Source organism: Furipterus horrens, unplaced genomic scaffold (assembly GCF_987537825.1).
Source record: "Furipterus horrens unplaced genomic scaffold, mFurHor1.1.pri manual_scaffold_5, whole genome shotgun sequence".
In the NCBI taxonomy this organism is placed as follows: domain Eukaryota; kingdom Metazoa; phylum Chordata; class Mammalia; order Chiroptera; family Furipteridae; genus Furipterus; species Furipterus horrens.
This window is the reverse complement of record NW_028327175.1, coordinates 161,370,904-161,388,806: the sequence shown is the minus strand read 5'-3', so window position 1 is coordinate 161,388,806 and position 17,903 is coordinate 161,370,904. Positions and strand designations below refer to the sequence as shown.

Sequence of the window (17,903 nt, the reverse complement as noted above, 5' to 3'; positions counted from 1 at the left end):
AACAAGGACTAGCATCTTCTGAGTAACGCAAGGAAGGAGGCCCAGACAGGGAAATTGACCTGCCCAAGCTCACACAGCTGTGAGAGAGCAGAGTCAGGCCTGGGACCCAGGCACATGGCCCAGTCCTGGGCCTGTGCTCCCAGATCAAGCTGTGCTAGCTACTCTCCCCAACGTGGGAGCAGCTGCCCCTTGATCCAGCACCTCTCCAGTGTGAACCCTTGGTCACTGAGACCCTTTCCTGGGTGACAGACTGAGCAAAGACCCATATAACTCTGAGAAGCAGCACAGCGGGGTAATAAGTTTGTGGATGGTGGAGTTTGAACTCTTGGAATTCAAATCCTGACTTAGCTGTGGAAGCTTGGGCAGCCTGCTTGATCTCTCAGAATCTGTAACATGGGGATCACAACAGAACAGATTCCCCATCGTTGCTGTTAAGGATTCAGCGAGATCATGCAGATCATCTCATAGTAAAACACAAGTACTGAATAACTGCTACTATTATTTTCATTTTTAACCAAAACAACCTATTTCTGCCATCCAAAGCGCAACACAAGTTGCTTACCACACTATTGATCACCTTCTGAAATGCCTCTCCTATGGCTTCAGCCTGTTAAAGCCCAGCCACTCAGTGCCATCTCTGCTAGGAAGCCTTCTCCATCCACCTGCCCAGAACAAACTCCTTCCTCCTCTGAGCATTAGCAGTACTCTGTAGCTCATGCTCCTACATGCCTGGGGGTCGCTGGGCATTTACCATTGGTCCTCTCCTCCACTCCACACTGGGGCTCCTAAATACAGAATCCCAAAGTTGTGGTTAAGTGCACAGGATTTGGGGGCAGGCGGCAGAAGGTTCGAGTCCAATTTCCATCCAGTACAAAACATGTGACCCTGGGCAAGTTATTCTTTTTGAGCTTCTGCCTCCTCATGTGTATAATGGAGGTTATGAGGCCCACTCTCTCAGTTTGCTATAAGGATTCAGTGAAGCAATATATAGGAAGAGCTTAGCTAGACAGAGAGTACGTGGATAATGAAAGATAGCTGCCATTTTCCCAGTTATCTTTAACATGCGTGTCCCTACCCTACTCCCCAGCACAGCCTGGCACAGGTGTGCAGTGCAGGCCATTAAGAGTCTGCCCACATGACAGGTGGCACATCATCGTTATCATTAGTGTTATTATGGCTGCATCCAAAACACCCACCCCACCCCCACCTTGTGTTGAGGGGCAGTCCACAACTGAAGCTGCTGTAGATTGTGCCAGGCAGAGCCTCTTGGGGAGTGGGAGTGGCTGCAGCCCATGAGATCCCTTAAGATGGCAAGAGGGTACTAATCTGTCCTCTCTCCCTCTCTGAGGGCCTATGCTGCCCTGGAGAAAGGCAGAGGAGGCAAGGCCACAGAGCATCCAGGTCTTTCCCAGGGTCCTGTGATTCATCCCCCCACCTCCCAAAAGGAAGAGTAAAGTCTCTGCTCTGGGAAGGCATTAAGAACCCAGACCCCTGGGTCCCAGCATCTGATCATCAGACAGACGCTGGATCACTTCCTTCCTCTAAAATCATGCCCCCCTGATCCCAATATCCAGGGCACCGGGAAGCCCTGGGCTAACCTTACTTCCCCTCCTTAAGTACTCCCAGATTATGAAAGCTATGAGGCACCTTGAGCCCTTTCTTCAAACTCTAAGCCTACTCTCATTGCACCAACCTAACGTGCCCCTTCTTCCCCAGGCGCTGAGGCAGCATGTGCCTGCGTGGGCAGAGCTCCCTTGGATTCCTTCTGTAGCTGGTGTGTAAATTCAGGGAAGGCTGTAGTCTGGAATCCAACAGTAATTTGCTGGGGCCCTTGGGCAAGCTCCCCCTCTGGGGCCTCAGTTTCTCCATCTGTAAAGTGGGAGTGTTTGACTAAGTTAGCGGTCATTAAATGGTCCTAGGGGTTCATCATAGGCCCTCTGAAGATTCTGGTGGGGGGGCTCAAACTGAGGTGGGGAATAAAGGCTGTTACAGCCCCACTGTCTCTCACTGACCTTACCTTCAACCAAAGATGACCATTTCTCCTTTGCACCTATTATTATCTAATGTACTATATTTTTTGTATTGTTATTAGCTATTGGGCTACACTGCCTTTGCACAGGTGGTCGGCAGAAAAGCCCAGGCCACACATGCTCAGAGCACACACCCAGCTGATGTTGGAACTAAGCGGACTCCTCACATCCACATCCCTCTAGCCCTACAATTCTCTGCAGAGGAACTGTTCTGGGGTACCATGGGCCCCAGTCCCATGTGTCAGTCCTAAGGAACTCACCCTCCATCCTCTTCTGAGAGATGATTTCTTCTTTTAAAGAAACAATGGGAGAAAGGCACAGGGGGGGGGGCAACCCCTTGCAAGACACTAGGTACCCAGACCTCCCAGACTCCTTTCTTACCCACCCCCTCCACGTCTGCTACAGAATCCCATGCCCAACCCTCTCGCCATCCCCAAGTGTTCACTGCCCATACAGCCCGCAATGCACATCTGCCTACCACTCTGTGCTGGGGCAGTGGTGGGGGGGGGGGTTGCTGCAGGGAGCTGTTCCCATGCTAGCAGGGGCACAGCTCCCCCATCTGCTGAGACCGCTGACGCGGGGTCAGCTCACCTGAAAATTGCTCTCCCTGGGTCCAGACGAAACAGCTGGGCATTGATGGAGTTTGCAGAGGAATTAATCAGCACCGACTGGCAGTGGTGCCAGCCGCTACCTGGGCCCAATCCATCCTAATGAAGGCCAGCTCCTGCCTTAATGGCTGCTGACAAGACTAATTTAGTCTTGTAGGTGATTAGCATGGGCATTATCATCTGAATTGTGGCTCAAGATGCTTTGGGAGTGCTGGGGGGTCTGCCTGGGGAGGTTGGCTCCATGTGCACCAATCTTGGGGAGGGGGGCACACAGAGGGACAGGTAAACAAGGGGGGAAACTGGCAAGACAGTCACCATGCACACGCCCTTTCCTTCCTGCATTCATCCCCTGCTCATTCGACCAGCAGGTGTTGAGCCCCCTCCGCATCCAGCACTGTGCTTGGCACCGCAGACTCGTGGGCTCAGCTTGCTCAGCTGTACAATGGCAGTGACAGCGCCTCTCTCTGAGAGTCACCGTGAGGCCATGCATTTAAAATGCTTCACCGAGGCCCCAGCACGTGGCTGGCAGTCAATAAACACTTGCTAATATTGTCACCCACACATCCTATACTATACATAAATGTGAAAATTGTAATTAATTGTAATGTCGATATTAATAAAAGTAATTAGTAAAAATGAACAGCCAATGGGGAGTTACACACACATAGCAAGACAGAACTCACTAAGAGCTTTCATAGAGGCAAATGCAAAGCAGACAGAAGGTGGGCGGAGGGAGGGCTGAGGGGCCTCGCAGAGCAGGTGACATCTGAGCTACACCCTGAAAGATGAGGAGGAACTCACCAGGCACTCCTGGCCCAGGGAACAGCATGGGTGAAGGCGCAGTGGTGAGGCAGCATGAGGTGGGTCACCGTGGCTAGAAAGGAGGGTGCCTATGGGGAGTGGTGGGTGACAGGCTGTGATAAAGGCTTTCCCCTCCTTGCTGTAGGCAATTGGGAGGCTTTCAGCCAGGGGTGTTTAGAATTGGAGAGGAAGGAGTGACCTCAGTGACCAGCCCTGAGGGACACTCCTCCCTGAAGAACCTAAAGTATGAGAATCGGGTGGCAGCTGAGGTAGAGGGACCAGATTTCCCCTGCCCCTCTCAGAGCTCCTCAGTCAGCGTGGTGCCTCCAAGCTGGACTTCTGCTACTGCTTCTGTGTCCCTCCCTGGGAGCCATCCAGGGCTCGACGCCCCAAGGGTTCCCAGCGAATATGCCACACACAACTCCGGCAGGCAGCTGGGGTGATAAAACACAAGCCCTGGCACAGTGCCGACTTCGCCATTCACAAGCGCAGGCACGTACAGCGTCTGCGCCATTTGGGGGCCAAGTTCTCCTGGGCCCACTCCCTGGGCAGCCATCCCCGCTGTCACCACACTTCACTCCTGACACATTGTTGGGAGGGGAGTATCTGGCCTGAGACTCCAGGAGAGATGGCGAGCAGGCATGGAGCCATCCCCAGGCTCACCTCAAAGGTTCCCCCACAAACTTCAGACTCCATTTTTTCCCCAAGCCCCAAATGGAAGGTGGGCCCCGAGGCTGAGCCCTGGGGAATACAGATATGGCCCTGGCCACCTGGAAGCATCCACAGAGCAACAGAGGAGACAGATGAGCAACAGAATAACAATGGATACGCATGACCCGTGGACATGAACAATGGTGGGGGGATTGCCTGAGGGAGTGGGGTTTGCTGCATGGAAGGGGGAAAAGGGGGAAAAATTGAGACAACTATAATAGCATAATCAATAAATAGAATTAAAAATTAAAAAAACAATAGCACCCCAATTGGGGCTAACAGAGAGAGAAGAAAGCAAAGGAAGCAGCATTTGAACCCTGCCTGGAGAGCCTCAGAGGTGGTGGCCTCTGACCTGACTTAACTGCCCAACACAGGCTCATCACAGTCCAGGTATTCCAGGTGCAGGAGCAGCACCTGCAAAGGCTGAGAGGGCAGAACCTGCCTTTCCTGCTCAAGGAACTTCAAGGAGACCAGAGGGCTGGAGTGGAGTGCTCCAGCAGGGAGGGGTAGGGAAGGGTGTGAGAGGTAGCAGGGCCTGGACTGCAAACGGCCTTTATGCCATTTAGGAACGCTGGCTTTTGTTCCAAGAAGGATGGGGGGACTTGAGCAGATCTCATGACAGGTTCTGTCCCAGGCCAGAAAGACCCACTTGATCACCGGCTGCTACGGTGAGAAGAGGCTGCTGCAGGATAACTACTGTGACCATCAGGCAGCTAGTGGGAAAACCCATGCTTGGACCCTGGGGGTAGGAGTGGAAGGGTGGGCAGTGAGAAGATTCTGGAAGTATATTGGAGCTAGAGCCAACAGGATCCAGGTGAACTGGATGACAGGTAAAGGAGAAAGGGAAGAGTCAGAATTGATCCCAAGTTTCTGGCCTAAGCAACCGGAAGGATAGAGTCTCAACTAACTGAGGTGGGACAGGCTGCAGAAGTGGCAAGTGTTTGGGGGAAGATCAGGTCAGCTTTAAACAGGCTGAGGTGGGCAGCCCCTTAGACATCAGGTGGAAATGATGAGTAGAAGTGGATACACAAGTCTGGAATCTCCTCTGTGAGTCGTCAGCATGTAGATAGTATCTGAAGCCCTGAACTAGAGGACATCACATGGGAGTGAGAACATGAAGAAGAGATACGGGAGCTGGGCTCAAGGCCCTCCAATGCAAACAAGTCCAGGAGATGTGGGGCAACCAGCCAAGGAGACTGAAAGGAGCAGCCAGAGAGGTGATGTCCTGGGGAGAAAAAGATCAACTACTGTAAGGTCACAAGGCCTGAGAACTAACCATTGGATTTAGCCACATGAGTCACTAGTGACCTTGACATGAGCAATACTGGTGGAGTGTTTGGAGTGGATTCGGGAGGTGATCTGGAGGCAGCACCCTTGCAGCACCTGATTTTCATCCTAAAGGTGCCATGTGGCCTTCACTGCTGACAGCCAGGGCCAAGGTGTAGCAATGCCACCTAGCTGGACCAGACATTGAGTCCTTGATCTGCCCTTGCTCTGCCCTGCCACGCCGGGCTCTGCTGCCAACAACTGATGTGCATATCTAGAGCAAGATGCACAGGGACGAGGGGGCCCTGAGTGTTAACAGACTAGGTGCAGTGGGGGCAGATCTACTACTTAATAACTTCATTTTGGGGCTGTCTTCTCTGGCTGGAGATAGTCTTCAAAACAAACATCACACAGAGTGAACTGGCCCTGAGACAGGTGAGGAGACAGTAAGAGAACATGCAGCCTCTGCAAGGGGTTTCGGGTGGCCGTGCTGTGCACCCCCACTTCACTGGCCCAATGTCAGGAATGAGGCACAAGCATTAAAAATGGAAAGGCTTATAGGGTTTGGGGTGGAGAGCACATTCACAGAAACTACATGCTGATAGGGCCTATAGCCAAACTCGACCTCCGATTCTTAAAAGGAAAATTGAAATAATTAAACATTTAGGACATGGCCTTGAGCATGCAATAAACATCATTACAATAATATACGTTATACATTTATATTGTATATTATATTGTATAATATTCTATTATTATTATTCTGTAAGGTCCAGTGGTCAACGGGTAGGAGTGCCAGGGAAACAGATTTCACATTAATATTAGGAAGGGCCCTGACTGGTAGAGTTCCGTTGGTTGGGCGTCATCCTGAAAAGCAAAAGGTTGCCCATTTGATTTCCGGTCAGGGCACATGCCTGGGTGGTGGGTTCGGTCCCCAGTCAAGGCGCGTATGAGAGGCAACCATTCAATATTTCTCTCTTGCAATGATGTTTCTTTCGCCCTCTCAAAAAATAAATCAATAAAATCTTTTATATATATATATATATATATATATATATATATATATATATATATATATGGAAGAATTTTTCATTCCTAGAACTATCCCACAGCACAGAAATGAGCTGTCTGATAAGATGAAGTCTCCGCACCTCTTGGACTTCCGGCCAAGATAGAGGCCTAGACGGACACACTGCGTCTCCCTCCATAACTGAGGGGGAATATGTCTACCTCAGGGCTGGAGACAACCAGAAGTTCCAGGGTGTCGAGATGCATGGAAGTCCAGCAGACAAGGATGTGAAGAGGAGATACTCATCCAGGTGGGGCCAGGGCGGAGAGGACTCGGAGTGGTAGTGGCAGCAGCAGCAGCAGTGGTGGCGGGCCAGTGGAGAGTGCAGCCACATGTTCTAAAGGGTTGGGTGGGGGGGGACACCCGGGGAGTGCTCCCAACACCAGACCAGACTGCACAGCTTGCGGTCCCAGGGCTAGGGGAAGGTAAAGTCTCATTGCTTCTGACTGTGAAAACCAGTGGGGGTTGGGGTGGAGGAAGAGACTGCTGGTCTCTCAGCAGAGTCCACTTGTTTGGGGGGCCCCCACAGTCCTGGAGTATCCACAGACCCACCCACTCTGGGGGCTATGGCCAGGGCAACAGCTGGAGGGGCACTGATCCCATGCTGAGGCGGGAGAGGTGCCTGGAGGGGGGGGGCGAGTGCTGGGCAAGTGGCGTTGTTCCCTCTCAGACCCCTCCCCCACATACAGTGCCACAATGTGGTGAAACTGGTCTCCCTGTACTGACGAATACCTAAGGCTCCGCCTCTTACAACATAACAGGTACAACAGCTCTACCTAAAACACAGAGGCAAACAAACACAGGAGCCTGTCAAGTTGAGGAGACAGAGAAGTACGGCCCAAAAGGAGGAATAATGAGGAGATAGCTAACCTAACAAATGAAGAGATAGCCAGCCTAACAGATGCAGAATTTAAAACACTGGTGATAAAGATGCTCACAGACTTGACAGATATCCTTAAGTATGGCAAATGCATAAGGGAAGAAGTGAAGGCTATGCTAAATGAAATGAAGGAAAATCCACACAAAACCAATGGTGACGGAAAGGACACAAGGGTTCAAATCAATTATTTGGAACATAAGGAGGGAAAAAAACAGTCAACCAGTACAGAATGAGGAAACAAGAATTGAAAAAAATGAGGAGAGGCTTAGGAACCTCTGGGACAACTTTAAATGTGCCAACATCCAAACCATAGGGGTGCCAGAAGGAGAAGAGGAAGAGCAAGAAATTGAAAGCTTATGTGAAAAAAAAAATGAAGGAAAACTAACCAAATTTGGCAAAGGAAATAGACATACAAGTCCAGGAAGCACAGAGAGTCCTAAACAAACTAGATCCAAAAAGGACCTCAGCGAGACACATCATAATTAAAATGCCAAAGGTGAAAGATAAAGGAAGAATCTTAAAAGCAGCAAGAGAAAAGTAGAGAGTTACCTACAAAGGGGTGCCTATAAGACTATCAGCTGATTTCTCAAAAGAAACTTTGCAGACAAGAAGGGGCTGGCAAGAAGTATTCAAGATGATGAAAAGCAAGGACCTACAACCAAGATGATTCTATCCAGCAAAGCTATCATTTAGAATGGAAGGGCAGATAAAGTGCTTCCCAGACAAGGTAAAGCTAAAGGAGTTCATCATCGCCAAGCCATTATTATATGAAATGTCAAAGGGACTTACTTAAGAAAAAGAAGATCAAAATTATGAACATTAAAATGACAACAAACTCACAACTATCAACAACTGAATCTAAAAAAATAAAAACAAAACCCAGCTAAGCAAACCAGAATGGGAACAGAATCACAGGTATGGGGATCATTTGAAGGGTTATCAGCTGGGAGGGGGAAGGGAGATGAAATGGGGAAACAGTGCAGGGATTAAGAAGCATAATTGGTTGGTACAAAATAGACAGGGGGAAGTTAAGAGTAATATAGGAAAGGGTGAAGCCAAAGAACTTATATGCACATCCCATGGACATGAACTAAAGGGGGTACGGTCGCTGGAGGGAAGGGGCTACTCGGCAGAGGGGAGCAAAGGGAAAGAAAAAATTGGGACAACTGTAACAACATAATCAATAAAATATACTTAAAAAAAAAAAGATGATGCCTCACCATCACTGGGTGTCCAAGCAGAAGGAGATAATCAGCCCCAGGGCTGGAAGTTTAGTCTGCACACAGCAGTGACCTCCACCTGCTGGGAGCTGACATTTTCCAGCTGGCTTGGCCATGGCTCTGGTCATTAGTGCTGACCACCCCACTGGACCCAGCTCATCCATGGGCTCATCTGTCCCCGTTGCAGTCCAGTGGCTGACAGGACAGCCCATCCAGCCATCCCTGGCCACACACAGCCTATTCTTTCGGTAACAACAAAACATTCCAGGTGTGGAGGCTTTGGAGTTAACGGTATCCTATGTAAATACTCCAACAATACAGAGATGGAGCTACCCCATCCTTATTTTACAGATTGTAACACTGAAATCCAGAAAGCAAACGGTTAGTCATCTAAATCTCAGTCATCTTCCTAGACCACCCCATTGTACATGGCAGGCAAAGGCCTAGACAAACTGTTTCAACCCTTACCATCACCCTTGCCACTGTTGATCAGAGGCCTGCACTCTGCATATTCACATAAGTCCACATCCACCCTCTGAATGACCCAGGGCAACTTGTGTAGGTGACAGCACTCAGTGGAGGTCTCCAGGTCTGTCTCATCCGAGGACCTGGAGACATCTGGGGCCAGCCAGGCTGCCCAAGACAAAGACCATTGGGCCCATCTTTTCAATACCCTCTCAATGGTGAGATGGGGAGGTAGAGGCCCAGACAGCAGCAGTGCTGTACTCAAGGTCACACAGGAAGGAACAGAAACCAGGCCCCTGACTTTCAGGCCAGAGCTGTGTTGCCCACTCCTGATGCAAAAGGAAGGGAGGAGGCTAGGAGGGGACTGGGCCAGCTCCAGACCCACCTCTTGGTGGGGGAGATGAGCAGAGCTGTCTTCCAGCTCAGAGTCCTCTCACTCCTACGGCCCCCTAGAGTCATGGATCAATCCCCACTGAGCAGACAGATGGACACCACCGCTGTGACTGCCAAGCGTAGCCTTAACAGGGCCGAGTCCTGGGAGTTGGTCCTAGAGGCCGATCAATGATGGCATTGGCAGAAGACGATCAAAAGCCAGAGCCACAGGTAGCTAGATCAGGGCCTGCGGAGGGGCTCACTGGGGATCTACCAACCCCAAGCTTGTCACTGTCACCACTGGCCAAGCAATAGCCACCCCACTCAACCCATCACCTTCCCTGTACCACAGGCCTCCAAGGACCTCACATTCAGGCCTGGCAAGGCAATGCGGTGTCACAGATGAGGTGACGAAGCCAACACTGCTCACCTGAGAAGGGCCTTCACCTCCTCTGACCAGCAGCTCAGGTCACTCAGTGGCTGGCCACACCTCTGCCTCAATGTCCCACCTGTCCCAAATATATTCCCTCCGCAACAAATGGCTCTTCAGAAGGATGACGTTAAAATAGATACTAAAGAAAATCAGCCATAGGAAATAGTGTGTGAAGGAAAGGGAAGGAGTTCTGCTCAACCGTCACTACTTTCCAAAAACTTCTCCTGCAGCTTCCCGCCTCTGCCCTACCCTCAGAGAGCTGACCTCTGCTCCTTTGATCCCCTACTGGGACTTAGCCAGACAACTAGCTCAGTCCCTATCACCCACGACATTGATTTCTTTATTCCTCTGTTAATTCTTTTCTGGGTCCACAGCACCCAAGCCTGGCCCAGAGCAGGCACCCTGCCTATCTGATGAACTGATGAATGAACAACAACAACAAAAAAGACAGCCTCTAATAATGCTGCTAACATTTATTTGGTTACCTACACGCATGTGTTGGGCACCTACTCTGCTGGCTCCATGCCAGGTCTGAGTGTGGCGCGGGGCCACAGATGCATCCAGGAGCCCACAAACATCCCCCAACCCAACCCAAGAGGCTACAGGTACCTTCACACACACACACACACACACACACACACACCCAAAAGGTAAGCAAAGCCTCTGGAAGAACATTGCAGATAGCCAGGCAACCACTTTCCTAGATGGCTCTTCAAACACCCAGATCCCCAAACCCCAGTCCCCAAATTCAGCCTCACAATGCTGATCCGTAGGGGCTGCTAGTCACCAAAGGAGTGATCACAGCAGTCCAAAACACACCTCCTGTGGCCAGCACCCACTTGCAAGAAAGCTTCCATCAGGAAGAGTGGAAGGAGAGACCTGTTCAGGGGCTGCTCACATGCCCTCACAAGCAGCAGGAGGGTCTGGGGCCCGCCTAAGGCTCCTCTCTTCAAGCAGCGGCTTTCTTTGAAGAATTCTATAGCAACCAAACACCTATTTTGGTTTTATATAAAGGAGTGTTTTAAATTACCATTAGGTAAATATCTTAACACCCCTCCCCTCTCCATGCCACTTGCTTCATTTCTAAGTGCATACAAATGGTGCCCCAGAAAGAGGGACCATGCCGACCCCTGAAGTACGCTGCTTCTGGCACACAGCCCGGCCCTCACACCCATACAGCAGGCAGACTGGCATTTACGAAGCCCCAGACAACGGCCCTTTCCTACAATGACATCTATGAGAATGAGAGGACAGGGGAGAGGGTGTTGTGGAGGTGGGCGGACCTTTCCAGGCATGGCTGTTTGCATGCATGCTTGCAGGAAAGAGTGCCTTCCCGTGAGCACAGCTGCAAGACAAGGTCACTCAACTCAACTCCATCTGTGCGAGACTTCTGGGTCCCTAGAGCTGAACTAAGGCCATAGATCTTTGCATGCAGATCTCCAGCTACAGGTGTAGGAGCCAGGTCCTCGGGAGGGGCCTCATGAGGATAGACCTGGGTGATGAGGTGACAAGCTGGGGGGCAAGAGGTGAACCCCAAGATGCTCATGATCACCTCCTAAATAGCTCACTTTTTTCTAACAACAAAAACAAGCACATTCAAGGCAGGAAATGCAGTAATCATAGAAACGTATAAAAGGCTATCAAACAAAGTCTACAACAGCATCCATCTTCAAATTTTCTCAAGGAAGAAGCAAAGAAACATTTTGTAGGATAAAACTGGTGCAGAAGTGAAAGTCAGTAACTCGGGCTCAATGCAATAAACTCTTTGATACTTAGGATTCCTCTCTGTTTGAATGAGCCACCATGGGAAGTATTGAGGGCCCTATCCCTGGAGGCAACCAAGCAGAAGCCATATAAATACCCATCAGAGATGCCATGGAAAAGGTTTCAATAATGGGTGGAAGACAGTCTCAGTCTCTGAGATCACCTTCATTTGTGGGAAAGGAGCCCACCCCATGCCACATTACATGCCCACCAGCCCTGTGCCAACTCACCCACAGGTGTGTCCTCACTGATCAGCAGGTATGTTTCAAAGAAGTGGTTGATAAAGAAGGGCAGCCGGTTCACCTGGCCTGGAAGTCAGAGGACAAGAGCGTCAGTCAAGTACCCTTATGCCAACTTCATGCATTCTCCAGGGGGACACAGAGTTGTTGGGGCTGCAGTGGGCACTGAATCTGTGTCCAGCGCCATGGCCAGCTTCCTCAAGGCAAATGGGATAATGTCGGTAGACAGGCAGACGGCTATCAAGTCGTATGGTCAGCGAGGCCACCAGCCACGTGTGGCTATGAAGCCCTGGTGCACACTGAGATGTGTTCAAGTGTAAAATACAAAAGAGTTTGTAAGAAAAAGTGGGTATAAAATACCTCATTCATCTTTTATATTGATTACATGATGAACTGATAATATTGTGGATATACTGGGTTAAGTAAAATATATTATTAAAATGAACTTCACCTGTCTCTTTTCTCATGCAGCACCTAGAAAATTTTAAATCACACACCTAATTCGTATTGTATTTTTACTGGGCAGCCCAGCTCTAGGTGGAATGTGGGTGCTGCGAGGACGAGGGCCGTCTGCTGTGTTGACTGCCACAACCCTGGTGCCCAGAAGAGGGCCTGGCACCAAGGAGGGCCTCTGTAAAAATAAATAATAATAATAATAATAATAATAATAATAATAATAATAATAATAATAATAATAATAATAATAATGGCTGCCATCTATGGACACTTTCTCTGCACCGGCCACTAATTTCATCTCCACCAAGCCTCACGGTATGGAGGGTGCTACCATAACCCCATTTCACTGCTGAGGAAAACAAGACTTAGAGGGGGTAAGTAAGAACTTGCCCAGGGTCACGCAGTCAGTAAGTGGCAGGCCGTACGGGGACTCTGGGCAGGTAAGCCCGCATCACGCTGTGACACCTCAGAGTGGGGGCTGGTATGGGATGGGGTCAGGGTGATACCTGCATGGGTTGGGAAATTTCACATCTACGAAGAGCCCCCCCCCACACCACAAGTTCCCCACACAAAAACTCCATGAGGCTGGTTTCAGCTGTCCCCCCTTCTAATGGCCTTTCATAGTGTGGCATAATGAGAAATATATTTGCTGTTTGTCTCCAGTTTCTGGTGCAGACTTCCAAAAACCCTTGGGACTTCTGGAGAGATAGGAATGTCTTGTTAGTCATAAGGAGTTCCTTTGACCACACCTGAGTTTATGCCAATGAGGTGACTTGGGATGGAGCCTCCAGATAACCTCAGGATGGGGCCAGCCATCTGAAACACTGGGTGCACATGCCAAGAGGGTGGGGCCCCTGAAGGGCAAGGAGCTCTGAACCCACCCTCACCCATACCACTCTCGCCCATACCATCTCCACCTGGGGTTCCTAAGCTGTATCATTTATATTAAACCACTAATGCACGTAAAATATTTCCCTGAGTTCCCTGAGTTGTTCTAGATCATTGAACCCAAGGAAGGGTCATGGGAACCCCCAATTTATAGCCAGTTGGTCAAAAGAACAGGTGGCCTGGGACGTGCAACAGGCCTCTGAATTGGGAGCCTAAACCCTTCAATCTGTGGAATCCGATACTAACTTCAGGTAGTTAGTGTCAGAGTTAAATTATTGGATCCTCAGTCAGTGTCCAGAGAAATGATGGCCGGTGTTGGGAAACACGCAGAAGGAGACAGGTGAGGGCACTTCCCCTCGGCCTCTGCCAACCAGGGGAGCCGCTCTTTCTTGCAGGAGCCCACATGCAGCGCTTGCCCTATGCAGCTCCTGCAGGGTCGTCCAGGGGCCCTGAATGTAGGCAGGGTTGTAGTCCTCCCTCCCCTTCTCCCTGTTGGCCTGAGGCTCCCTCAGAGCTCAGGGAAGGTAACCACAGAGGCTGGAGTCAAAGGGGGCACTTCCTCCTCCTGCCTGAGATGCCTCCTAGTGGGGACCAGGCAGAACTAGTAGCATCTTTTCCTCTTCTCCCCAGTGTGCTCAGGCAGCCAGGGTGATGCCATTTCTGGTTCCTTGAGCATCCTGGCCTCTCACTTACTGGCCAGGACTATTGGTCCTTCTGCCTTCATGGGGTAACTTCCTATTCACCTTCAAGTTTCATCTGAGATTGCCCTTCTTCTGGGAAGCCTTCCCTGACCACCTCAACTATGGACATGCAACCACACATACCCCATCCACCCTCTCATATCAGGAACTCACTGCCCCCTATGCATACCATAGCCTCAGAAAGAGGCCGGTGGTCAGGGGCCTTGCCTTTGTTTGGAACCTACCTTCCTGTGCCTCTTTCCCATGCTCAGTTTGCTCATGTGTAAAAGAGTGATAATAATAGGACTTACATCATGGCTGTCCTGAGGATTAAATGAGATTAAATACATAAAGCGCTTAGTGCTATGCCCTAGCACACAGCAAATACTCAATACATGGTAGTTATTATTAATATTGGTGTTAATAACAGGGCCACCTGCTCAGCCAGAGGAGAATACTTTTGGTCCCTGCTAGGGGCCTTGGACTGAGCAAAGGTAGAAGGCTCAAGGGTGTCCAGAAAATTCAGTGGCAGACTTAGGCTCATGGGGGAGGAAAACCAGCGAGGAAAAAACTGCCCACAGCAGCATCCCTCATTTTTAAATTTTATTTTACAGGACCTGCCAATAATCAGCCGCTGAGAGCTCTGCACGGGCAGCTGGGCAGAATGTAGGGGACATGCATCGCCTGCCACATACCAAGCAGGACCTGTGTTCCTGGAACAGGCCCGCCACCCTTGCAGGATTGGCGGGAGGCCTTGGGCTGCCCATATGGCTCCAGGGACTAGGAGCGGGCTGACGGGAGGTGAGGGAAAGGGGCATGCTTATAGGCCACTTGCTCTTTTAAGAATCACTTTTAAGTCATGAAGGCTGTGTCCTCCAGAGGCAAAACCACTGTCTCAGGAGCTTGGAGGCTTCCAATGAAGTGGGAATGTGAAGGGACACACATGTTGATGTCAGGTGAGAAGCTGGCAGCCCCACGTCAGCGGCCCCACACCCAGTGCCTGGGACCGCCTCCAGGACCCAGCAGAACGCTCCCCGGCCTGGCCAGACAAGGCCAAGGCAAGGCAGGCCTGATCTTCACCTCTCACCAACAAGCCCATGGATGAAGAATAAGAAGAACCTGGGAGCGCACTGAAGCCAGAGAAGGACAGGAAGATGAATGGCAGACAAGGGGTTTTGAAATCTAGGGGGCATTTGTCCCTGAGCCTGACCCATCTCTGACTGCCAGGGGCAGGAGAAGAAATCAGCAGGGGCCAAGGGTCAGCTGGAAACAACAGAGAGAGGCGGCGTGGTGTGGTCTGGGGACAAGGCAAGTGCTAGGGGCTGGGGGCTAGTGTGGAAAGGGCACAGCAGGAGGATGGTGCCCTTCAGTCCCCAAGGTCAGCCATGGCTCCACCATGCCAAAGGAACCACATGGGCTGTTTCCGATGGGGACCAGGAAGAGGGTCTGTACCCAACTATGAGAGACAGAGAGAGACTTTCATATATATATGCAAGACGGGCTGGTTTTGTCACAGAATTGCTAAGTGGCCTCGTGCAACTCACTTTAACTTCTGCTGCCTGTGTCCCATTTTGTTCCCTTTAGAGAAAGATACAGCTGATAATAAAAGAGCTAACACTTATTTAGCACGTCATATGTGCCAGGCATTACTCTAAGTGCTTGATATATATATTTACTCGTGTGATCATTCTGACAACCAAGGAGCAACATCCTCTAGTCCTTCCTAGTTTACAGGGAAGGAAGTTGCAGCACAGGGAAGCTAAGAATCTTACCCAAAGGAAAGTGGGGTGGGAACCCAGGAGTCCTGGCTCTGTGCTGCTCCCTCATGCCCACTTCAGATGCATCTGGAATTCTCACGGGGACACTGCCACCTCTACCGAGGAAGGCAGCTGTGCAGTTAGCACCTGTTGCATTCATATATACTATACACACACACACACACACACACACCTATATATGCATATATAAATTTATATATTTTGAGGGGTGAAAGGGCATGAGTGTCCAAGGTCAGAGTCTGGAAGAGGCTGAGGAAAGTGTCCCGCCACCATCCAGCTAACCCAGAGAGTCAGAACTGGTCTTCAGGTGGCCCTCCAATAAGGCCTCCCCTGGGGGAAGGAAGTTGGGGGTGCGTATATTGACAAAAGTCCATGGCCCTGGCTGGGTGGCTCAGTTGGTTGGAGCATCATCCCATACACCAAAAAGGTTGTGGGTTCACCTCGCAGACAGGGCACATATGGGAGGCAACCAATCAATGTTTCTCTCACACACCAATGTCTCTCTTTCTCTCCCTTTCTTTCTATATAAAATAAAATTAAAAACAAACAAACAAAAACATATCCTCAGGTGAAGATTTAAGGACAAAACAACAAAGCCCCTGTGGAGGATCAGAGACCTGAATCGAGGCCCAGCTGAGCCCTGCTTTGAATGACCTCAGGCCAGCTGCTTCTCAAAGCATCAGCTTCTCCTCTGTAAAGTGGGCCGGGAGTTGAGAGAGGGTCTGAGACCGCTTCTGGCTCTGCGCGAGGGTCTCTGTGACTGTGCTGTAATCCTGGACTGCCTGAGTGGCAGTGAGCTCCTGTCACAGGAGCATTCCAGTGGAGATTCCCCAAGCATGGAGGCTGGGAGAGGGGACTGTCAAAGGACTTCCAGGCAGCAGGATGCCAGGGTCACTCCAACAACCCTGAGGCCATGCCTTCCTGCAGAGGCTCCCAGCTTCCTGGAGTGGGGGAAGAAGCTGGCCTCCCTCAGGAATGTGTTTGCCTGTTGCCAGGCACATCATGCCCACAGCTCTTCCCCAGGGACACCCTGGCCCCCAGGGACATGGTGCCAGCTGTGCCTGCTGTCCGGGCCTTCCTTCATCAGACTGGAGCTCTTCAATCCTGCAGTCCAGGACAGGCCAATGCCCAGGACTTTCCTGGCCTCGGTGAGCTCTAGAGCTGGCCCTGACCTGGCTGCCAGAAGGACTGGGACAAGGAGGGCGGTCCTCCCTGCAGAGAGAGAAGGCCCCTCGCCTCCACACCTTTGCTCAGGCTCTTCCCTCCTGCAGGACTCCCTACTTCCCAATCCCCTATTTTAAAACTGCCTCTCAGTCTTTAAAGTTTAGATTGAATGTCTCCCTTCTGGCTGGGTGTCTCCTATCCCTGCAGGCCCCATTAATCTTTCCTTCTGATGGGCTTCTCTGGAGCCACGCACGTCCTTTATTATTCACCACTCTCTTCACCCTCCCCCAGAGTAAATCCTAGCTGTGTCTTTCTCACCCCCTGAACTCAAATGAGTCATTTTTTCCACATCCCCAGAGTTGGGTGCAGGAGACACACACAGTAGGTACTCATAAGACAGCTGGAAAACTGAGCAGAACTGTGGCTAGTCCTGCACCCCAAAAGAACGGTTCATGGTCACAGGTGCCTCCTTCTCTTAGAGCTCAAGTATGTCTCAAGGCTCCTCCCACTCTCTCCAGTGGCCCAGGCCCTGGGGATGGGTATTTTCAGCCCTGTGAGTGCAGCAGAAGCAACCCAGTCACACAGCAAGGCGGGATCTCCCGAGTCCCAGAGAAGCCCTCTCCCAATTTCTGTCCCAGAGCACCATCCCCAAGAGCTGGCCCGCCCACCCTCCAGCCTGGCCTCCCGTGCTGGCTGTGGGGAAAAAAAAGAATCAAACTTACCCCAGCATCCAGAGATCAGCACAAAAAGCCAGACCACGTGGCAGCTGGTGGCAACGTGGCACCTCATGGCTCCTGGGAACACAAAGAAGGAGAGCATGAGAATCCTCCTATTGGTGGGGGGCCTGTTCTTTAAGGCCCTCGAGCACCTCCCTACCCCTGCAGCTCCAGGGCAAAGGATAAAGAGGGAAGCTACTCAAATGAGGGGAGGTGCAGGGGTGGGGAGGGTCTGTATCATTGATTTTATCACTTTCCAATCCTGGGTATAACAGAGTGACCTGAGAGTGACTGGGCTGGGGATATAGGGGCAACATGCCCTCTTTGTCCTTGTGGGGGCTGGCTGCTCAGCCATGGGTGAAG

The 17,903-nt window shown here is 50.8% G+C and overlaps 1 protein-coding gene across 4 annotated transcripts in view; it reads right to left on the bottom strand.

Annotated features, from left to right (window-relative positions):
• CDH23 (cadherin related 23) overlaps positions 1 to 17,613 on the bottom strand; it is a 366,095-nt gene extending 348,482 nt beyond the window's left edge. For all 4 annotated transcript variants that reach the window (XM_090278159.1, XM_090278162.1, XM_090278158.1 and 1 more), the window contains exons 1-2: positions 17,547 to 17,613; positions 11,850 to 11,927 (exon numbers count right to left, since the gene is read on the bottom strand). In XM_090278159.1, the coding sequence (XP_090134285.1) occupies positions 11,850 to 11,927; positions 17,547 to 17,613 (145 nt within the window). The remainder of the gene's footprint in view (positions 1 to 11,849; positions 11,928 to 17,546) is intronic.
• Positions 17,614 to 17,903: the final 290 nt, after the last annotated feature.